We start from the raw sequence: 21,908 nt of genomic DNA on the forward strand, positions 1-21,908 counted from the left end.
ATAGTTGTAGGGCTATAGTAGTCCACTTACTGTAAACGGTGAGGGTATCACTGTTTCTGAACTTAATCTCTGGTTAAAAATAGCTGCTGGCAAGTGTTTGGTCCTGGGTGGGAGGCAATCTTGAGAACCCTAAAAAGGTCTCATAAGCTTAACAGTGTTAATATCACACAGGAAATAAATCACGTCAAATTCAACTACTGTTGCAGATAATGACAGTTAAGGGTGTCAGTTTGTAGAGAGAAAATCATTATTAGGAAATTGGTCAAACTAAGTGAAGTGGGAGTGAGYAAATCTTAGTGGGAGTGAGCAAATCACCTTCAAGAGACCTCTCCATTCCACTTTTAAATTCGGTAGTCTTCTCGAAAACAAAAAATAGGCTAAAACACATTTTTATATGCCCATTACATTATTGACAAAATAAAAAATCACGAATCTTTTGCTAGGAAAAACAGTCTATCCAACAAATAACCTGTTGAAAAATCCTACAATAATATCGACGAAACTGAAGCAAATATTTGTGTTAAATATTTGACAATTTCAACAGCCACCTGCCCACGTCAACTTTGACTGAAAGTGTTGAATGGGTCAGAAAATGTTGGTAAACGCTATATATAGTCATAAGTGCATCCATACATGGGGTGGTCGTGGAAAGCCATTCCTTGAGTGAGAGTGTAATATTTTTGTTACCATCAGCAAGTGCTTCCCAAGCGGCATCAGGCTCGTCTGCTACCGCTTTGCGCTGTTTTAATCTCAAGGGGTGAGTCGCGTTTCTTTATGTTATTTTTTCATAATTACATTGAGCGGGTCGATATAAATCCGACATTTTTATTTCAGGGGTACCTTATATTTCCAGTACATTGACGTTGATAATGGTCATATATGGGGTCATACATTTAAGCTAAGTGAAAGAGTGACAGATGTACATGTCTGGAGTTGTTTTGGGGATTGATAATTTGTCTCCAGTGAGGGATAAAGGGTTGTGTTGGAATTTATCTGTAGGCTGTTATACTTTCACTGTGCACTAATTGCATGCCTTTGAATGAAGAGGTCGCTGAACCTATTTTCTTGGGTGCGTAATTTTGGTTCATAGTAGATGATGTAGGCTACCTAACTAATGATTGTGCATACCTAAGACACATCCTGGAAATCTGGATAGAGTACTGTATAGGGAGGGTACATAAAAAGTTGAGTATTGAATTTATTTAGGGGCAGTTGAATAATTAATTTATTGATTGATCAGGATGCTTATGTTAGGCMAATTTATTTTCCAATTAGTATTGTCATACATTCAGCCAAAGGTGCAGACTACAAATTTTCTTCTGTAGCTTTTGACTATATTTCTCCAGTGCATTAGCCTTCAGACTTCTTTCAGCTATTCATAGATGAGCTGTGCTCCCTGTAAGGTGAAACATTTGAGGGGCTGACCCCTGCTGATATGGTGGTATGTGGAGGCAACATTCATGGCCCCTCTTAAACCATAAAGTTATGCCTGAACATGTCATTTGTGGGATACATATTATAGAACTAGTATGCAAGGCAGAAAATGTGAAAGATATATTCTCTAGCAAAGTATTTGGAGTTTATTGGAGAAATAATAACCATTGCATATCAGTCCTTTGACAGCCATTTTGTGAGGCCTTCAAAGAAAGCCTGTGTGCCTATAAGTATGCCCACTGCAGTTAGGCTATGTTGTCATTAATTATGTGAAAAGTTGATAATAAAAGGGAATATTCATGTCCTGAATTGCCTTCTACATGGATAGGACCAAGGCTTTGCAGATTCTCATCAACTGGAGACAGTTGACAACTATAGTTGACAATAGCAGTGTGAAAGCGCTCAATGGGAAGTCATTATTGTGTYTGATAATGCTAAAACATTGATGTTAATGTTGAATACCTCATTAACACAGCAAACAATACCCAATGTTCAGTTGCATGTGAAGTAAAAGTAAACAAATCCGTTTCCCTCCTCCCCCTCCTACCTGGTATTGTGACCAGGTTTCTATTGAAGTGTTCCAGCCATGGCTACCAAGGTCATGCATTTTAATCAGAAGAAGCATGTGAGCCACGTCAGCCATCACACTACTAAGCATGTTGTCAAGGAGCACTCTTCAAGGTAGGGGATTAGTGTTATTGCTCACATGCAGCACTATAGAAAGCAGTTTTTTTGGCAATACAGTAGCTGGAGCACAATAGTGTGGATGTACATAGTGCTGGTGTAGAGGGAATTGGAGTGGACAAGAGATGGTCTCCAGCATCAAATGTCCACCACCCCATGCTGATGCTTTGCGGCTTGCGACAATGGATGTTTCCTTGTTTTAGGGTCGTAGGGTCATAGCAGGCCACTAGATGTTGCTTTAGCGCTCCTTAGTAGCACTGCATCCTAAACCTCAGACCACCACAACCCTTTGGTGGTTGCGCCATCCGCTGTGCTTCAAACTGCAATTCCAAGGATATAGGAGTCTGTGGTGTGCTAAAGTGGGGGCGGGCAAATGGAACTGTACCCAATGAAGCCTCAAACTGCAAGCAGAAGCCAAAGTGTTGGGACCTATGGACCGGGTCATAGCAGGTCGTGACGTTGATGTTGTTATGCAACCCATGTCTAGTGTGCATGCCACTGCTTCACTGTGCCTGAAACATATGCTGAACYCTGTTCTAGAACCCAACCCATCAAGAAAAAACTATCCAGKTWCTGGACTCTTTACTAGTTATATTTGMTAAGAAATTAWAGGGCAATTCTGTAACTTTTCAACCTCCTATTCATCATATCCAGCACCAAACCAGTGTCCATATATGTGAAAACAGCACGTTTCTATGATCYGYGGTTAAAAAGACAAGAAGAAMGGTACAAAAAMCAATGGTTCTCTGTGACATCACATGGTAGGATTCAAAGTAAAAAACTGTGATTTTCTAAACCTGCAACGAGTTTCTAGCCCAAGGGAGAGTATTTTCTTGTTCCTCACGTCACCACGAGTATCATGTATCATAGTGTTTTAAAATCCCTGTTTTTAAAATGTTTAACTTTGATGATATCATCGGATAGACATTTTTTTCTTAATATTTTTTTTCTACAAAACGTAGAAATGCGCCATTTTCACATATGTTAAAACTGGTATTGTGCTGGAGATATTGAAAATGAGGTTGAAAAGTGAACTTTTGTCCAATACCAATGACCTCACTATCTAGGTGAAAACCACTAAATTAATTGCTTTATTAGCTTTTATGTCCCTTTTTGKTTTTTGATATGAAATATATTCCGCAATTGTTTTTACATTTTAAAACCACAGTACCACCACAACAGTGCTGGCACTAAGTGTTTGTTTATCTTCCTGTCTACCTGTTCTAATGACTCTAATGACTGCTCTCTCTCCACAGGAAATCAAGCTCCAAGTCAGTGAACCAGGTGCAGCACACCCACGCCACAGAGGCTATGGCTGAACCAGCCTATACAGTGCCKGCGTTCAGGCAGAGGTGGGTCCAATAGGACAGTGTCTCCCAGCTACATTGGCCCAGTACAGAAACAACCCCTAGCYCTTACCCCYAGACWCTTGTGTAGATCTGAAAGGATTAGATAGGTGTAAGCAATTTGGCAAAATCTACACCCAACTAAGATGGAACTACTACCATACCTATTAAATTCTTTCAGGTTTACGTAAAGTGCATAGGGGAAGGGGCTAGGGGTTGTTTCTGGACAGGGCCGATATGTCATGCTGTTTTARGTGTAAGGTAATATGAACCACAGTCAGAGCTGACTGCAGGCAAAAACTACCAGGAGCTACCATTGTGACTGAAAAACACAGCAAATATACCAAATTGTGTCCTGGTGCATGTGTTGTGTTTCATTATACAGCAGGGATCATCAACTAGATTCAGCTGCGGGACGATTTTTATACAATGAAGAAAAAAACAATGAAATAAAACAAGCCCCCAGTTGTGGAACCCTGTTATACAGGATGTGTTGGTTAGATGTTAATAACGGACCTATCTGACCTAACACTGGACAATATGTTGAAGTGTTCATCTGTATATTGTATATTCATGTATATTGTACCGGTAAATCAATTCTTGATTTCTCCTTCTTGATTTGTAGGAGCGCCGATGAGATAGAGGAGTACCAGCGAGTGTCTAGTCATGTTGGGAAAGGACTTGCTTCAATTCAGAAGGAGCTCCACAGGATGAGAGTGGCCACAAAGACCCAAGTGGAGAATATTGCGATTAAGAGAGAGGTAATACACTGGATTGTGGAAGGATCATGTTATATACAGTGCTGCTGACAAAGGGTCATATATCAGATACCCTGTGGTTTGCAAATACCACAGTTAACAGATATGTAATATTTGATAGCTTTTTGCCTATAGTTTCTATTATCCTATTTCTAACTGTACTAACCTTATCACTGCTGGAGGAAAGGTTCCCCCTCATTTGCTAATGCAACCTATACTGTCTCTCCTCAGGTGCAGGAGATGATGCACAAGAAGATGACGTTGAGTACAGAGACGGACAAGGCACCTGACTTCATGATGGCTCTGAGGCCCCACACCGTCTGGGAGAAGACTCCTGTCAAGCTGTTCTGCACCGTAGGCGGTCACCCCAGGCCTATTGTCAAATGGTTAGAAGTGCTCGCCTCTTATTGAACCACTGTTGTACTTCATTATGTATCAGTTTCCATATTGTGTATGCATCTAGTAACTACTATGATTAGCCATCTAGTCTTTGAGATGTGACATGTTTTACCAACAGCTTAGCAACTGCTTAATTTATAGACGGACAGTTTAGCAGCATTTACCGACGATGGATTAGAATGCACTTTTAATGAGCATTTACCTGCAGTTGTGGTTGTAAACTGGTTATAATTACATTTCAACCAGATTTTCCTCTGGGACAGTACTTGGCTGGCCTTCATTATGGTGTCTATTAGAGCTTTTTAGTGAGGTTTCCTCACTTTATGGCTCATTAGCACCATGTTAATAATCACATTAGCACCAATTACACCGTCCAACAGCCAGCACCTTGGTCTTGTCTAATGCTATAAATGTCTCTGCACATTTAACTTTTTATTGGAGGGACTTCACAGATATTTCGGCTATATTTTGTTTATTTTTACTGTCAACGGCCTCCCGAGTGGCGCAGTGGTCTAAGCTGTGCCATTAGAGATTCTGGGTTTGAGTCCAGGCTCTGTCGCAGCCAGCCGCGACCGGGAGACCCATGTGCCGGCGCACAATTGGCCCAGCGTCGTCCAGGTTAGGGGAGGGTTTGGCCACCAGGGATGTCCTTGTCCCATCGTGCATTAGTGACTCCTGTGGCGGGCCGGGGGCAGTGCACGCTGACACGGTCACCAGGTGTACGGTGTTTCTCCGACACATTGGTGCGGCTGGCTTCCGAGTTAAGTGGGCATTGTGTCAAGAAGCAGTGCAGCTTGGTTGGGTTGTGTTTCGGAGGACGCACGGCTCTCGACCTTCGCCTCTCCCGAGTCCGTACGGGAGTTGCAGCGATGAGAGAAGACTGTAACTACCAATTGGATACCACGAAATCGGGGAGAAAAATAAATAAAAATGTTTCCTGTCTACACGGTCTCATTAGAAATGTTAAAAATAGTGATGTTTAACCATTGAAGTAAAGTCAAATATGCGACCATATTAGTTATGTCAATATTATGCCATATTAGTTATATGTCACATAGCAGACGTATTACAAACACGTCAGTACAGAGAATTCCATCAATACTGAGGTGTAAAAGAACCCACTTACTAACTTGATGCCTTGTATTTTCAGGTATAAGGGAGGAAAACCTGTTGACCCACTGAGTGCACCAGGAAAGTACAAGATTGAGAGCAAGTATGGAGTACACAGTCTGATTATTAGCAGGTACTGTACCTCACTCTAATTCACTGTCTCTTTTCATGTTAATTGGTTTAATTTGACCAAGGTCAAGTTCGGGTTCATTTCAACTTGATTACGGACACTAACCAAAATTCAATTCACATACTGTAGTATTTGAAATCATTATTACACACATTAAATTGTGTTTCATTTCTTGAACTTACTGACGTCAAATGAAATTGTCACTTGCCTTGTTCTACTCTATGAAAAGGTGTTGTTTTTCCACTTGTTGTCAGGCAGTACCCATTGTCCCCCTTTGGTTGTTCCCTGTTGCCAGTGGAAGTGAATGGCAACCCAGGGAACCTGAAGGGTAGAGGGGGTTGTTGCATTTCCTATTTAGTCTAAAGCCAGCTCCGCCTCTAAAGACAGCCTGCGTTTCGCTGGCCCGCCCGGCCCTCGTCTTCAAGACGCCTCAGCTGTTCACACCGAAGTGCTGACCTCCGTGTCCATTCGCATCCATTCATTCCTCCTCCCCCTCTCTCTCGCTCTCTGCACTGAAGCTTCTCCTACGTCGTCATTACGCGTTACTGGGGAGTCCAAAAAGGAACCGTAGTTTTAAGTTAGCCCTTCCCCCCTCCTCCGCCCCAACACGCTCTCTTTCATACCCCTTCTTTTCCCTCTCTTAATCCAGTAGTTGTCTTTGATAATATTTGACAGAGAAGACGAGAAACAGTGGGATATAAAATGGCCGAGATCCATATTCACCCCACTGAGGGAAAAGTGAAAACGGACTGTTTAAATAGTACTCCAGAGGGAAGGTCCACATTCTCCTCTTCTATTCTCACCCTCGCGTTTCTCTTGGATGTCTTCCTCACGATGTGCCGCCTTTCTTAAACGCCTATCTGCCATTGCTTCAGTAACGTCCACCTTCTGATTCGACGGCGCTCGCCCTTCAAAGCCATTGAGATCAACTTTCCAAAATGCAATGCTCCTCACTTCATGCTCGTCAAACATTTGACTGGGATAAACGTCGTCTTTAAAAGCATGAAGTGCAAGGGAGAGAGATGTTAAGAACTAAATACATTTGCTTGGATGTTACACAGTCCTAAGTCATTAACACAATGCCAATAACACCCTATGACAATTAACAGTTGTTAACCAATCAGCATTCAGGATTAGACCACCTGTTGGTATAAACAGTGATAATGAACAACACAATACAACATGCTACCATTATTTGAACCCAATGAAATCTATAAATACTAATATCTGATTCCTTCATTTAGGTGTGTGGTGAGTGATACTGCTGAGTGACAGCGCCGTGCTCAACGAACTCCATGGCGCTCAACTACACAGCAAGGCCTTCTGTTCACTGTCAAGAGTGAGTCTCTCTCTCTCTCTCTCTCTCTCTCTCTCTCTCTCTCTTTGAAGTATTTGCACTGAAGGATTTGAACTGCTATAAAAAAGTTCCCTCAAATGTCACTCTCCAACGCAACAAACACCCATAGCATATGAATCTGAATGAAGGTTTTCATTTTTGAAAAGAATGTTCCTTCTTCCCTTTCTAAAAATGATTTGTATTCCTCATAGGACCAGCAGGAGGAGCCTATGGGTCCTGCCAGCTTTCTGGTCAAGGTGAGAGGAAAGAGTGGATTGAGGAGGAGGGTGGGTGGTGAACCAGCCCAGTGCTGCTGGAGTGGTGCCCAGACATGGCAGGCTTTGCTTGAGATCAGAGGCCACAAATAACAGTCTCTATCTAAGTGGCCTGATAAGCACTGGAAACTATTGTGAGCGTGACTTTGTGTTGTTCTGGCCCTGAGACAGTCAGCGAATKAAAACAAGGGGTTACTTATATTCAACACACACTGAAGGACCTTACAATGTCACAATAGAACAAACATTTACTAACACATCAACCATGATAATATTGGATTGTGCTAATATGGTTTGTTTACATATCACACTGACATTTCTTCATCCACAGATACATAATATCTGTATGTATTATATACTGATATCGGTATATGTTGTTTAAGTGTTTGGTTAACACAGATCATAGTAAGTACTATAGGGCATTATTGGTATACTTGAGATTTACTAGTACATTAGCATGTGTTGTCCTTGTCTTCTCCTCAGTGCCCCACCTGACTGTGATCCACCACAGTAAGCTGGAGATCACCATGCTGGATAGGTTTGGAGTGTCGTTCGGAACAGAGGGAGGTTCCATTAGTCTGGTGTGTACCATGGTGGTGGTCCCTGATCTGCCCAACGTACCACCACTGGCCCAGTGGTACAGAGACGGTGAGCGAGTGAACATTACTCAATGATACATCATCACAATACAGCACAACACAGGAGAGCCATACAGTACACTGTGTAAAAAGCACATCTTAATTCACAGCACATGTCCGTACAGCACAACCCAGCATATTACAGTATGACATAGAATGAAGGAACAGTTTTTGAAAACATTCTACAGATGCTATCCATGTTCTTACGGTCAACTCTCAACAACCACGAAGTACTAGATAAAGTGTTGTTATTCCGTCTCTGTTGTTGATCAGATAAACTGCTGAAGGCAGGGAAGTTGGCTGAGATTAATGTTGGTGGGGGCGCTGCCACTTTGACTTTGCCCCACCTGGCAAAGGATGATGAAGGTCTGTACACCCTCCGCATGTGGACGAAGGACGGCACCACCGAGCACAGCGCCTACCTCTTTGTGAAAGGTAAAGTCATATGGTCTTCTAATAATTAAGTGATAATATTATAATTTGACAATAAAGTAGCATACACTCTTAGAAAAAAATATGCTATCTAGAGCCTTAAAGGGTTCTTCGGCTGTCTCCATAGGAGAACCCTTTGAAGAGTCCTTTTTGGTTGCAGATAGAACCATTTTGGTTGCAGGTAGAACCCTTTTGGGTTCCATGTAGAGCCCTTTGTACAGAAGGTTCTACATGAAACCCAAAACGAAAATGGTTCTACCTGGAACAAAAAAACGGTTCTCGTATGGGGAAGAACCCTTTTGGAACCCTTTTTTCTAAGAGTGTAGAACATATTTATATTTGAGAAATATAATTTAATGTTATACATTAGAAAGGAAAGGATGTTTACTAGAATGCTATACATTAGAAACAATACCAGGTTTGAGGTTTATTGTTAAGAAACATTTAGTGATAAATGACAGTTCCTAGGGGCCCTTTAAACTTCAGGCCTGACTCAACACAAAGATATGCTCTAGGCATTTTACATACTGTATTCAGTTTGTAATCCCATACATATTTGCATGTGTTAACCCAAGTGACTTATACAGTATTGCTACTTTGTCTCCTTATTCTCTACATTCCCACCTCCTTATTCTCTTCCTTATTCCCCAGATGCTGCTCCCTCTGTGGTCGGAGCACCCGGTGCACCAATCAGCGTCAAGGCATTTGACATCAACTCAGACTACGTCCTGGTTGCCTGGAAACCCCCCAACACCACCCATGAGGCTGCCATCACCGGATACTTTGTGGACAAGTCAGTTTTAGTCATTTAGGACCTTACGTTAGACTCTCCCATCCAGAATCTCCAACAATAGTCAATAAAAGCAGATTTGATTGTAGTTGTTAGAAGATGTAGAAGACATAAAGGATGGCCATTGAGAGTGTAAGACAGTGGAATGATTGTGAGAAACTTCACGGTCACATGATGTTTCAGACCTAATCTGGTAGAGCAATTGATTTTGTGAAGCTACCGGATCTTACAGAGCCAAACAAAGACAAAGAATTAGATTAGTAGATAAATGACTGATGAATTACAAACATCTGCAGTATCATTGTTGACGTCCATTCAGACCAGCACTTTCACATATCAATGCATTCAATGGTTTATGATGTAATTCCTTCTCCTCCTGTACAGACGTGAGTCTGGTAGTGCTACCTGGTCCCAGTGTAACGACGCCCCAGTGCAGATCTGTAAGTACCCCGTGCACGGCCTGARCGTGGGTCACGCCTACCACTTCCGGGTCAGGGCTGTYAACAGTGCCGGGATCAGCAGACCATCCCGCGAGTCTGACAAGGTGACTGCCCTGGACCCAGCTGAGCGAGAGAGACTGCAAGGTACATAACCACACACACACTCATGATGTCTACTTGAGTGCATACTCAAAGGACATTTTTGTATTTATATTTTTKGGTGAAATATCAGCCAGCAGATTGTGTCGTACATTACTTTTCAGTTTTTTCCTCTTTTGTAACAGTGATTAAACTGGATGGGAAACATGAAGTAGTGATTAAAGATGATGACCTGGAAGGTAGAGTATGCCAACAATAGTAACGGTCCAAAATATTGTGTGTCCTCTCATCTATTAAACAAAAACACTGGATAACAAATTAACCTTCCACACAGCATTAAAATCAACATATCCACAACATTTCCAGAACTGACCAATATCCATCAAAGCAAATACCTGTTGAATATATTGTATTGGCAAAAGCYCTTACAATATACAATACTATACACATGAATATATGGACACATAAATACTTGTGTTCTCAGTACCTTAAAGGAGAAGTTGAAGGATTTCTCCCCTTATTGTCTCATCATTATTAATCAATAAACCCTCGCGCTTCCTGCTCACCTCCTGCTTTTAGATTGGACTTTGGTATTGCCATAGTAACAACTCTAATGATAGTAGTCATATTAATATSAAAACTTCATAATAAGAATGAATAAAAACTTTTCTAAGAAACTTAATTGACAACACTGGACTAACGGTAAGATGAACACCATAATAAATAAGAAACTAACAAGCCAGCTCTTTGAACTTAAATTTAACATGGGTAGATTACATTTACAGTTGAAGTCGGAAGTTTAAATACACCTTAGCCAAATACATTTAAACTCAGTTTTTCACAATTCCTGACATTTAATCCTAGTAAAAATTCCCTGTCTTAGGTCAGTTAGGATAACMGCTTTATTTTAAGAATGTGAAATGTCAGAATAATAGTAGAGAGAATGATTTATTTCAGCTTTTATTTCTTTCATCACATTCCCAGTGGGCCAGAAGTTTACTTACACTCAATCAGTATTTGGTAGCATTGTCTTTAAATTGTTTAACTTGGGTCAAACGTTTCAGGTAGCCTTCCACAAGCTTCCCACAATAAGTTGGGTGAATTTTAGCCCATTCCTCCTGACAGAGCTGGTGTAACTGAGTCAGGTTTGTAGGCCTCCTTGCTCGCATATTTTCAGTTCTGCCCACAAATTTTCTGGGCTTTGTGATGGCCACGCTAATACCTTGACTTTGTTGTCCTTAAGCCATTTTGCCACAACTTCAGAAGAATGCTTTGGGTCATTGTCCATTTGGAAGACCCATTTGCGACCAAGCTTTAACTTCCTGACTGATGTCTTGAAATGTTGCTTCAATATATCCACATCATTTTCCCTCCTCATGATGCCATCTATTTTGTGAAGTGCAACTGTCCCTCCTGCAGCAAAGCACCCCCACAACATGATGCTGCCACCCCTGTGCTTAACGGTTGGGATGGTGTTCTTTGGCTTGCAAGCCTCCCCCTTTTTCCTCCTAACATAAAGATGGTCATTATGGCCAAACAGTTCTATTTTTGTTTCATCAGACCAGGGGACATTTCTCCAAAAAGTACGATCTTTGTCCCCATGTGCAGTTGCAAACCGTAGTCTGGCCTTTTTATGGCTGTTTTGGAGCAGTGGCTTCTTCCTTACTGAGCGGCCTTTCAGGTTATGTCGATATAGATACTTTTGTACCTGTTTCCTCCAGCATCTTCACAAGGTCCTTTGCTGTTGTTCTGGGATTAATTTGCACTTTTCGCACCAAAGTACGTTCATCTCTAGGAGACAGAACGCATCTCCTTCCTGAGCGGTATGACGGCTGCGTGGTGTTTATACTTGCGTACTATTGTTTGTACAGATGAACGTGGTACCTTCAGGCATTTGGAAATTGCTCCCAAGGATGGAGGTCTACAATTTTTTTCTGAGGTCTTGGCTGATTTCTTTTGATTTTCCCATGAGGTCAAGCAAAGATGCAGTGAGTTGGAAGGTAGGCCTTGAAGTACATCCACAGGTACACCTCCAATTGACTCAAATTATGACAATTCGCCTATCAGAAGCTTCTAAAGCCATGACATAATTTTCTGGAATTTTCCAAGCTGTTTAAAGGCACAGTCAACTTAGTGTATGTAAACTTCTGACCCACTGGAATTGTGATACAGTGAATTATAAGTTAAATAATCTTTCTGTAAACAATTGTTGGAAAAATGACTTGTGTCATGCACAAAGTAGATGTCCTAACCGACTTGCCAAARCTATAGTTTGTTAACAGGAAATTTGTGGAGTGGTTGAAAATGAGTTTTAATGACTCCAACCTAAGTGTATGTAAACTTCTGACTTCAACTGTATTTTCCTTATAACTTATATCCTTAATTTTTCATATCCAAAAGTCATCCTTTATCTTAACCCATTATCTACCTCTTGATGCTAATATTGTAACTAAAGCGATCTAAACTAACCCCTAATGTAATTCCATAATAATTAATACTAAATGAACCTCAAATGTACTTTAAAGTTGATGTAATTATTATTGATCAAATAATAAGTGTTATGAAGTATTGTTCAATGCCATTCAATCCCAATATAGGTTACGTTACATTGCCGGGGGAGCCTACAGATATGCATGCCTCAGAGATATTCAAATCATATATCGTGCTGAGCTGGAAACCCCCCAGCCCTCGTGGACGGGCACCACTGTGGTACATCATTGAGAAGGTGTGTGGCTGCTCCTTTCCCCTTCCCATCTATGTAGATTTCTCAGTACACGAACTGTAATAGATTAGACAGTCCATTAATCTTTTCACAACTTTCAATCTGTCTAAAGTGCAGAAATATTTTAGCAAAATGGCAGAAATAACAGCTGGCAGGTATGTTGCTAAAGGCATTTTACTAATGAGATTAGTGATTCAATGACGTTGTAGAAGGCTTTACCTTTCATTTGCCCTCCCGTCCCAAATATCCACTAGTCCATGTCAGGCACTGGGGCTTGGCAGAGGATCAACACAGCAGTGAAACTGCAGTCCCCTCGCTACCCCGTTTTCGATTTGGAAGCCGGGAAAAAGTACCAGTTCCGTGTGTATTCTGAGAACTTGTACGGGGCCAGCGAGGCCTCTAAGCCTACAGATCCCATCGAAAAGGTGGATGAGCATGGTAAGAGTGGGGTTTAGCACACACATACACACACACACACACACACACACACACACACACACAGACGGGTACACACACACAGACAGGTACACACATACACACACAAAATGTATGATACATGCATTTACAAACAGCGACAGTCAAGGAGTCCTTCCAATTCTAMTTTGATAAATGAGACTCTGTTTAACATATGTTTCAGGTAGTGAGCGGCCTGTTGGTATGTACAATATAAAGCCCAACATTTATCTCTTATTTTAAACGCACTGAGATTTATGTCATGTGACTATCACATTCCTGTAATGTCACAATCACAAATCGGTCTTTCACCCCATTAGTATTTTGGAGAAACTAACTACCAATGATGGGCATGATGAAGTCACATCAAATCCTACAGTATCCTCACCCTAACATCACAATCCCAAAATACGTTTCTTCCCCACAATATTCATGATTGATAATAGTACACTCTTGTCTGACACGAACTCCCTAAATGAAAGATGCATGACATCATGTATCATCATAACTGAAAAGAATGCCTCTGTCATCCCTTGCCGAAGGTATGTTTTGTGGAATATAGTCCACAGGTTTACAGAATGGTTATTGTGTTCATTGTTCTTTATATTTCTGTATCTCCTCATAACATTGTACCAAGATATCGCGTCACATCGGGTATGTTTTGCATTATGAGAAATGCCAAATTTATCCCATCTTGAATGAAGGTGTTTATAAATGATGACGATCATTTATTTGAAGATTAAATTGAAGATGTGTGTATTTCTAACTCCTAAGCTCGTATACTCTGTTACTGTGTAGTAATGATACATCAATTCAATATATCCAGTCCCCAACATGCATGTGTTTTGCCTGTGTAGGTGTTCCCTCCGCTCCTGGTCAGGTGGTTGCCACCAGGAACACCAAGTCCTCYGTGTTTGTGCAGTGGGACCCCCCCAAACACCCCAACCACCTCATGGGGTACTACATAGATGCCTCTTTGGTGGGATCAAAGACCTGGGCCCCATGCAACCATAAGCCCTACAAGCACACCAGGTAGCCATTTAAACATATATGTTTGTCTACTAGTTATCTATTCAAACTACTGCAGTGATTTAATATCAGATATGTTATTAAAGGAGACGGGACAGTGAATGTAGTGTGACAGCCCTCTGGCTTGAGAATAATCCAGAAAAAAAATCTTTGCAAACGAGACACTGATTTGGAAAAATCCTGTCACCTACAGTGCCTTCGGAAAGTATTCAGACCCCTTGACTTTTTCCACATTTTGTTACATTACAGCCTTATTCTAAAATGTATTCAATAAAAACAAATCCTCAGCAATCTGCACACAATACCCCATAATGACAAAGCAAAAACAGGTTTTTAGACATTTTTGCAAATGCATTAACAATATAGAAACACATCTTATTTACATAAGTACTCAGACCCTTTGCTATGAGACTGGAAATTGAGCTCAGGTGCATCCTGTTTCCAATGATCATCCTTGAGATGTTTCTACAACTTGATTGGCGTTCACCTGTGGTAAATTCAATTGGGGCAACTGTCTATAAAAGGTCCCACAGTTGACAGTGCATGTCACCGCAAAAAACAAGCCATGAGGTTGAAGGATTGTCCGTAGAGCTCCGAGATAGGATTGTGTCGAGGCACAGATCTGGGGAACGGTACCAAAAATTATCTGCAGCATTGAAGGTCCCCAAGAATACAGTGCCCTCCATCATTCTTAWATGGAAGAAGTTTGGAGCCACCAAGACTCTTCCTAAAGCTGGCTGCCCGGCCAAACTGAGCAATCGGTGGAGAAGGGCCTTGGTCAGGGAGGTGACCAAGAACCAGATGGTCACTCTGACAGACCTCTAGAGTTCCTCTGTGGATATGGGAGAACCTTCCAGAAGGACAACCATCTCTGCAGCACTCCACCAATCAGGCCTTTATGGTAGAGTGGCCAAACAGAAGCCACTCCTCAGTAAAAGGCACATGACAGCCCACTTGGAGTTTGCCAAAAGGCACCTAAATACTCTCAGACCATTCTCTGGTTGGATGAAACCAAGATTGAACACTTTGGCCTGAATGCCAAGCGTCACGTCTGGAGGAAACCTGGCACCATCCCTACAGTGAAGCATGGTGGTGGCAGCATCATGCTGTGGGAATGTTTTTCAGTGGCAGGGACTGGGAGACTAGTCAGGATCGACGGAAAGATGAACGGAGCAAAGTACAGAGAGATCCTAGATGAAAACCTGCTCCAGAGCGCTCAGGACCTCAGACTGGGGCGAAGGTTCACCTTCCAACAGGACAACGACCCTAAGCACACAGCCAAGACAATGCAGGAGTGGCTTCGGGACAAGTCTCTGAATGTCCTTGAGTGTCCCAGCCAGAGCCCGGACTTGAACCCAATCAAACATGTGCAGCGACACTCCCCATCCAACCTGACAGAGCTTTGGGGGATCTGCAGAGAAGAATGTGATAAACTCCCCAAGTACAGGTGTGCCAAGCTTGTAGCGTCATACCCAAGAAGACTCAAGACTGTAATCGCTGCCAAAGGTGCTTCAACAAGGTACTGGGKAAAGGGTCTGAATACTTATGCAAATGTAATATTTCAGTTTTGTACTTTTTATATATTTGCAAAATTCTAAAAACCTGTTTTTGCTTTGTCATTATGGGGTAGATTGATAAGGGGGGGGGGAGGAATTCATCAATTTTAGAATAAGATTGTAACGTAGATGATCATGTTAAATTTCACTGTTTTAGGTTTGTGGTCCATGGACTGACCCCGGGGGAGACCTATGTGTTCCGTGTCCAGGCTGTCAACATCTATGGCCTCAGTGATGAGTCCCAGGAGTCTTCTCCTATTGCTGTGGAGCCCGCCCTCAGTGAGTATCAATAGAATGTTGCCATATAAGAAATGCAGGATTGCAATCAATTAATATGATTGTATTTATAAAACCCTTTATACACCAACAGTGTAAAGTGCTTTACAGTAACCTTAACTAGACCCCCAAAGAGCAAGCAGTATTGCCTTACTATCAATACTTAACTTTGACTATTTTCCTTTGTCCAATGCTAAATATGAATGATTTTATTGTTTCATCTAGAGAGGGGAGTGGAGTATGGTATGTATTAAGTTGTTCTGTTATCTAGGGGTGTTTTAATGCACAGTTTTGCTCCTGAACAGGTTCACCACCAGACTTATTCACTGTCCCTTCCCCCAACTTTTGCTGTATCTGTGCTCTGAAMTCTTGTTAGAGKATCACAGTATTATCGTGTGCTTCCTTTCAAATAACCCACCATATTGTACATACAGTTTAACCACTATCACTGTATAACAAAAAAAACTCATGCAACTGTATGACAAATCCCATATAAACAAATGTCAGTTTGAAATGAAAAATTTGTCAATTTTACACGATGGAAAGGTATTCTGAATTTACCTGTGTGCCACAGCGACGCCCAGTGCACCTCATGGCATCACCATGCTGAGCTGTGACGGAGCCTCTATGATCATTGCCTGGAACAGTCCCAAGCACTGCGGTGGCTCCAAGATCAACGCCTACTACGTCGACAAGCGTGATGCAGACAGCCTGGCCTGGAAGGAGGTCAACTCTGCCCCTACCAAGACCAGGACCTACACGGTACGTCACGTAGTGTCAGAAGTGGCATCTGGTTAGGATAAATAGGTTTGGTTCTTCATACATAATGGTTTAATAACTGCAGTGTTGATAGTGTGAACAGTATGTACTCTTCCCTCTGCATCTAAATAATAGATTAKATCTATAATACAACTTTGCCATTCAAAATCAATAGCAAATATGTAGCTACTTTTAGCAACACTGTTGAAAATACTGGATATATTTGTGTCCCTGTSTCATTATTGTCCCCTTCTCTTCAGGTTGATGGGCTGACGGAGGGAACCTTCTATGAGTTTAAGGTCCAGGCTGGGAACCTGGCAGGTGTGGGCGTGCCCTCYGCTCCCAGCACACCTCTGAAGTGTGAGGCCTGGACTTCCGCAGTACCTGGTAAAGTAACCATCTTAATGAGTATTTTTTATCATTAGTATTGTGGTACTGTATAATGTCCCTGTTACTTATTTAATTTTAAATTAAGTTATTTAATTGGAAATATGTTCCAGCTATGGGCAGTGAGATTGTGCAAGGTTACTGTTTGACCTTTGACCTTTAGGTCCAGCCTATGACTTGGCCTTCAGAGAGGTCAGAGGTGACTCCCTGGTCATCCTGTGGAAGGCYCCTGTCTACACYGGCGCCAGTGCCGTCACTGGATACATSGTGGAGATGGCCAAGAAGGGCCATCACTACCACCCCCTGAATGAAGAGGCTATTGGCCACTGTTACCTGCAGGTAAACAAGCAGCTACAGCATGTAGACCCGCAGACATGATGATTCACATCATCTCTGCAGAGTTTGAATATTGAATCTTGTAATATGTGTGCGTCAAACTCAAAAATGTAGTTTGAATCATGTATTGATATAGAAAGGTTCATTAAACTTCATGTTGTGYTCATGTAACTCAAGTTAGGATTCGGTCTACAATGAACAATGAAATGTTTAATGGATGTAATGATTTGTTGGCGCTGTATAGGTGACTGGTCTGGAGGCAGGAGCAGAGTATACGTTCAAAGTGAAGGCTGTCAATGCTGAGGGAGTAGGAAAGGCCTCCCAGACATCTGAGCCAGTGTTTGCCAAGGCTCTGCCAGGTAATATCAGTTAAAGGACAGCTATATGACAACTGTATTTACTGTTTGACAACTTCAGTCTGATATAGCCTGTTGGATTTGTGTTTGAAAGGTTTTGTTGTAGGAACATATGACACACACACCTCCATTGGTTTTGAGCAGGGTTTTCATTAGCTTTTGGTTTGAACAGTTTTGCTGATGCATAATATGTAACATTTCCTCTCCACCACTCAGCAATAAAGGTTATTTTTTTGTCTGTTTTCATGTGTTAAGGCACCCAGGAGATCCAGTGTGGAGTGGATGAGGACACTGGTGATATTTTCCTGTCATTCGAGGCCTGTGAGATTTCTGAGACCTCCAACTTTGCTTGGTCTAAGAACTACAAAGAAATCAGTGACTCAACAAGAGTCGCCATAGAAACTAAGGGCAAACAGTAAGTGGGTTTTTTACGTCTTTATTGACCACACAACCACACTAAAGATTTTTGTCAACATAATTTTTTCAACATTCATTTCTTTTCCAGCTCTAAGCTGACTTTCGTCAACCCAGACKTAAGTGATTTGGGTGCCTTCTCTGTGCATGTGACTGACACTGATGGAGTTTCTGCTAGCCACACCGTGACAGAGGATGGTAGGTTTGGATACACCCCTAGACTCAGATTTAAAAAATATAGATATGTTTCTTGTCAAAGTTTATACCGATATTCTTCATTCTTGAATTTATCTTGCAGCCCTGAACACCATGCTCGAACTCAGCTACAACATCAGACATCCAAGTGAGTATTATGCTTCAATATGCATCTTTGTCAGGGGTGAAGTGTCACATAGGAATCTTTTCACAGTACCACAACAAATATCCCTTGAGAAATGATCATTTCTTTGTTTGTTTCTTCATCCAGTTGTCCCACTGAAGCACCAACTGAACTATGAGGTTCTAGAGAAGGGCCACGTGCGTTTCTGGCTGCAGTGCCTCAAGATGTCACCCGCCRTCACCTATAGGTTCATTGTCAATGACAAGGAGGTCACCAGCAGTGATGTAGGTGCCAAACCGACAACCTCAAACATTGCTTATTAATCAAGGAAAATAAAGGTGTACTAGATGGCACAGTTAACAAAGCAACATAATTTTTTTTTTAAATGCATGTAAACATGATGCMTTTTTCTGTACTCTGAATTTCACTGATGAATTGAATTCAGTAATATTTTATTCATCCCACAAGGGGCAATTATGCAGTGTGAATATAAATAACAAATAACATGAGACATAATCATATGAAACATATAAACAGTGAAACATAAAGGTAATAGTTATTAAGAAACATGCCTGATATAATGATGATATGTGTTTTGTATGTGCCACAGAGCCACAAGATCAGCCATGACGTGAACACCGGGGTGATCCAGATGACKGTGGATCACTTCTCCAAGGCCAGCGAGGCCACCTACACCGTCCAGATCCACGACGGCAGAGCCAAGAACCAGAGCTCTCTGGTCCTGGTGGGAGATGGTGAGAGGGGATTTAATATACAGTACGTTAGACCTGGGTTCAAATACTATTTGAAATGATTTCAAATACTTTATCTGGGCTTGATCCAGTGTCCTGGCGCAATAGAACCAATAGAATAGTCAATAAAAACACAAACWCAGCCCATCTGGCAATCCAKGTAGACTAAAGCAAACACTAAAATGATTTGATAGATTTCAAATAGTGTTTGAACCAAAGTCTGATATACACATATGAWAATAGTAAGCATTTTCTTTTTTACTATAAGGCWATGGTGCTAGAGTGTAAGAGGTTGGGTATTAGGTTARGTACTGACATTGTTGTGTTCTGTTCTCAGTGTTCAAGGCTGCCTTGAAGGAGGCTGAGTTCCAGAGGTCAGAGCACATCAGGAAACAAGGTATTCTATCCTAGTACACAGATGATTGATGGCACATATTTGATCTATAGTATGAAAGTTTGTGTAATTTTTCAAGACTTTGTTGTCTTGATATCATACATTAGTAATCAGCTGGTCTGTTAGTTTGATTTTCAACATTTCAGATTGCGCTGTAGATTAAGTTTGTACTGGTCCCATGTGGTTCAGTTGGTAGAGCATGGTGCTTGCAACGCCAGGGTTGTGGGTTCGATTCCCACAGGGGACCAGWATGAAAAATGTATGCACTCAATACTGTAAGTCACTCTGAATAAGAGCATCTGCTAAATTACGTAAATGTAACAATGTACTGTATATTGTGATAATAGTTGAATTTTTATTTAATTTTTTATCATGTTTAGGTCCCCACTTTGCTGAGTACCTTTCCTACCATGTGGATGACGATTGTACTGTTCTGCTCGTCTGCAAGGTAACAAACACGTTTTGTGTTTGTTAGGACTTGTTATTGTGGTTACAGATATCTATTTACCTTTGGTTGAAACTGTGTACACATTTGTAATCATTGGGGCTTTGCTGTTTACCCATTAAATTGTTGGGAGCATATATAGTTTGTGGGACTTCATTTTTCTACGGTTTACTCTCTGTTAGTCAGCACCTCTACAGACATGTTTGGGTGTGCTTCAGCTCATGCTTTTTACTAGGCTTTGCAGTGATTTAAAAGTGTCAGGACAGATTGTATTCTGTATGTGTTCGTGTCTCAGGTTGCCAATGTGAAGAAAGAGACTGTGTTCCACTGGTTCAAGGATGAGGAAGAGATTGTTCTGGAGACCCCTCCTAACGTGATGTCTGGATCCGTTGCTCTCCCCATCTCCTTGGTAACTACTGCTGTGAACCTTGAAAGCAATGACCGCACAAGGAATACAACTGCTCAAGGGAACTCTTTAAAAAAAAAAATCTTATATTAATATCGACCCTATTTTTCAATTTCCCACAGTATCGTTTTTTGTTCCAAGATCACGATACTATCTAAAATATTGCAAGATTTTTCTGAATTGATAATATAATCTCTGTAAATAGTACCTTTTTTCTTCAGTTCTCCAGAAAAGACCAGGGCCATTACAAAGCTAAACTCAGTGATGACAGAGGGAAAGACACTTCTGTCTTTGACATTTCTGGCCAAGGTACACTCCTGCTCCATGATCTATAATCTGATTATTGATACAATATCATTTCCTTTATCAGGACATATTGAAAATGAATTCCTCTTTCTACAAATATTCTGTTTTTGATTTGCAGTGTTTGACGATATTATCAACGCCATTGCCCACATTGCTGGTATGTACTTTGTATCAAAACACCTGCTAGGAAAAATATTGATGTTCTCCTTTGCATTGTTGTGGTTGTGAAGGTACTTAGTGTTGGTGTGGTTGTGAAGGTACTTAGTGTTGGTGTGCTTGTGAAGGTACTTAGTTGGGGTGTGTCTTGTGAAGGTACTTAGTGTGGTGTGGTTGTGAAAGGTACTTAGTGTTGGTGTCGTTGTGAAGGTACTTAGTGTTGGTGTGCTTTGTGAAGGTACTATATGTTGGTTGTGGTTGTGAAGGTACTTAGTGTTGGTGTGCTTGTGAAGGTACTTATGTGTTGGTGTGGTTGTGGAAGGGTACTTAGTGTTGGTGTGGTTGTGAAGGTACTTAGTGTCGGTGTGCTTGTAAAGGTACTTAGTGTTGGTGTGCTTGTGAAGGTACTTAGTGTTGGTGCTGGTTGTGAAGGTACTTAGTGTTGGTGTGCTGTGGAGGTACTTAGTGTTGGTGTGCTTGTGAAGGTACTTAGTGTCGGTGTGCTTGTGAAGGTACTTAAGTGTTGGGTGGTTGCTTTGTGAAGGTACTTTAGTGTTGGTGTGTTGTGAAGGTACTTAGTGTTGGTGTGTGTGGAGGTACTTAGTGTTGGTGTGTGGTTGTGAAGTAACTTAGTGTTGGGTGTGCTTGTAAAGGTACTTTAGTGTTGGTGCGCTTGTGAAGGTACTTTAGTGTTGGTGCGCTTGTGAAAGGTAACTTAGTGTTGGTGTGCTTGTAGAAGGTTACTTAGTGTTTGGGTGGCGTTGTAAGGTACTTAGTGTTGGTGTGGTTGTGAAAGGTATCTTAGTGTTGGTGTGGTTGTGAAGGTACTTAGTGTTGGTGTGGTTGTGAAGGTACTTAGTGTCTGGTGTCGTTGTAAGGTACTTAGTGTTGGTGTGCTTGTAAAGGTACTTAGTGTTGGTGTGGTTGTGAAGGTACTTAGTGTGGTGTGGTTGTGAAGTCCTTTGCACTCA

General features: G+C 41.5%; 1 protein-coding gene across 1 annotated transcript in view; it reads left to right on the top strand.

The window, feature by feature from the left end:
* The first annotated feature begins 669 nt into the window (after positions 1 to 669).
* The window catches only part of LOC112067979 (myomesin-2), a 23,175-nt gene continuing 1,936 nt past the window's right edge, over positions 670 to 21,908 (top strand). The window contains 34 exon segments of the mRNA XM_070437975.1: positions 670 to 757; positions 1,998 to 2,115; positions 3,375 to 3,470; positions 4,090 to 4,225; positions 4,454 to 4,608; positions 5,772 to 5,864; positions 7,106 to 7,200; positions 7,410 to 7,454; positions 7,956 to 8,120; positions 8,384 to 8,545; positions 9,194 to 9,335; positions 9,717 to 9,916; positions 10,057 to 10,110; positions 12,469 to 12,596; positions 12,848 to 13,031; positions 13,231 to 13,248; positions 13,904 to 14,078; positions 15,789 to 15,910; positions 16,133 to 16,150; positions 16,482 to 16,669; positions 16,927 to 17,053; positions 17,217 to 17,392; positions 17,634 to 17,748; positions 18,001 to 18,160; positions 18,251 to 18,357; positions 18,458 to 18,502; positions 18,626 to 18,762; positions 19,089 to 19,233; positions 19,568 to 19,627; positions 20,005 to 20,072; positions 20,365 to 20,478; positions 20,697 to 20,784; positions 20,900 to 20,996; positions 21,870 to 21,886. Coding sequence (XP_070294076.1) covers positions 2,021 to 2,115; positions 3,375 to 3,470; positions 4,090 to 4,225; positions 4,454 to 4,608; positions 5,772 to 5,864; positions 7,106 to 7,200; positions 7,410 to 7,454; positions 7,956 to 8,120; positions 8,384 to 8,545; positions 9,194 to 9,335; positions 9,717 to 9,916; positions 10,057 to 10,110; positions 12,469 to 12,596; positions 12,848 to 13,031; positions 13,231 to 13,248; positions 13,904 to 14,078; positions 15,789 to 15,910; positions 16,133 to 16,150; positions 16,482 to 16,669; positions 16,927 to 17,053; positions 17,217 to 17,392; positions 17,634 to 17,748; positions 18,001 to 18,160; positions 18,251 to 18,357; positions 18,458 to 18,502; positions 18,626 to 18,762; positions 19,089 to 19,233; positions 19,568 to 19,627; positions 20,005 to 20,072; positions 20,365 to 20,478; positions 20,697 to 20,784; positions 20,900 to 20,996; positions 21,870 to 21,886 — 3,727 coding nt within the window. The 5' untranslated portion in view covers positions 670 to 757; positions 1,998 to 2,020.

Source organism: Salvelinus sp. IW2-2015, unplaced genomic scaffold (assembly GCF_002910315.2).
Source record: "Salvelinus sp. IW2-2015 unplaced genomic scaffold, ASM291031v2 Un_scaffold19, whole genome shotgun sequence".
NCBI classification, from domain to species: Eukaryota; Metazoa; Chordata; class Actinopteri; order Salmoniformes; family Salmonidae; genus Salvelinus; species Salvelinus sp. IW2-2015.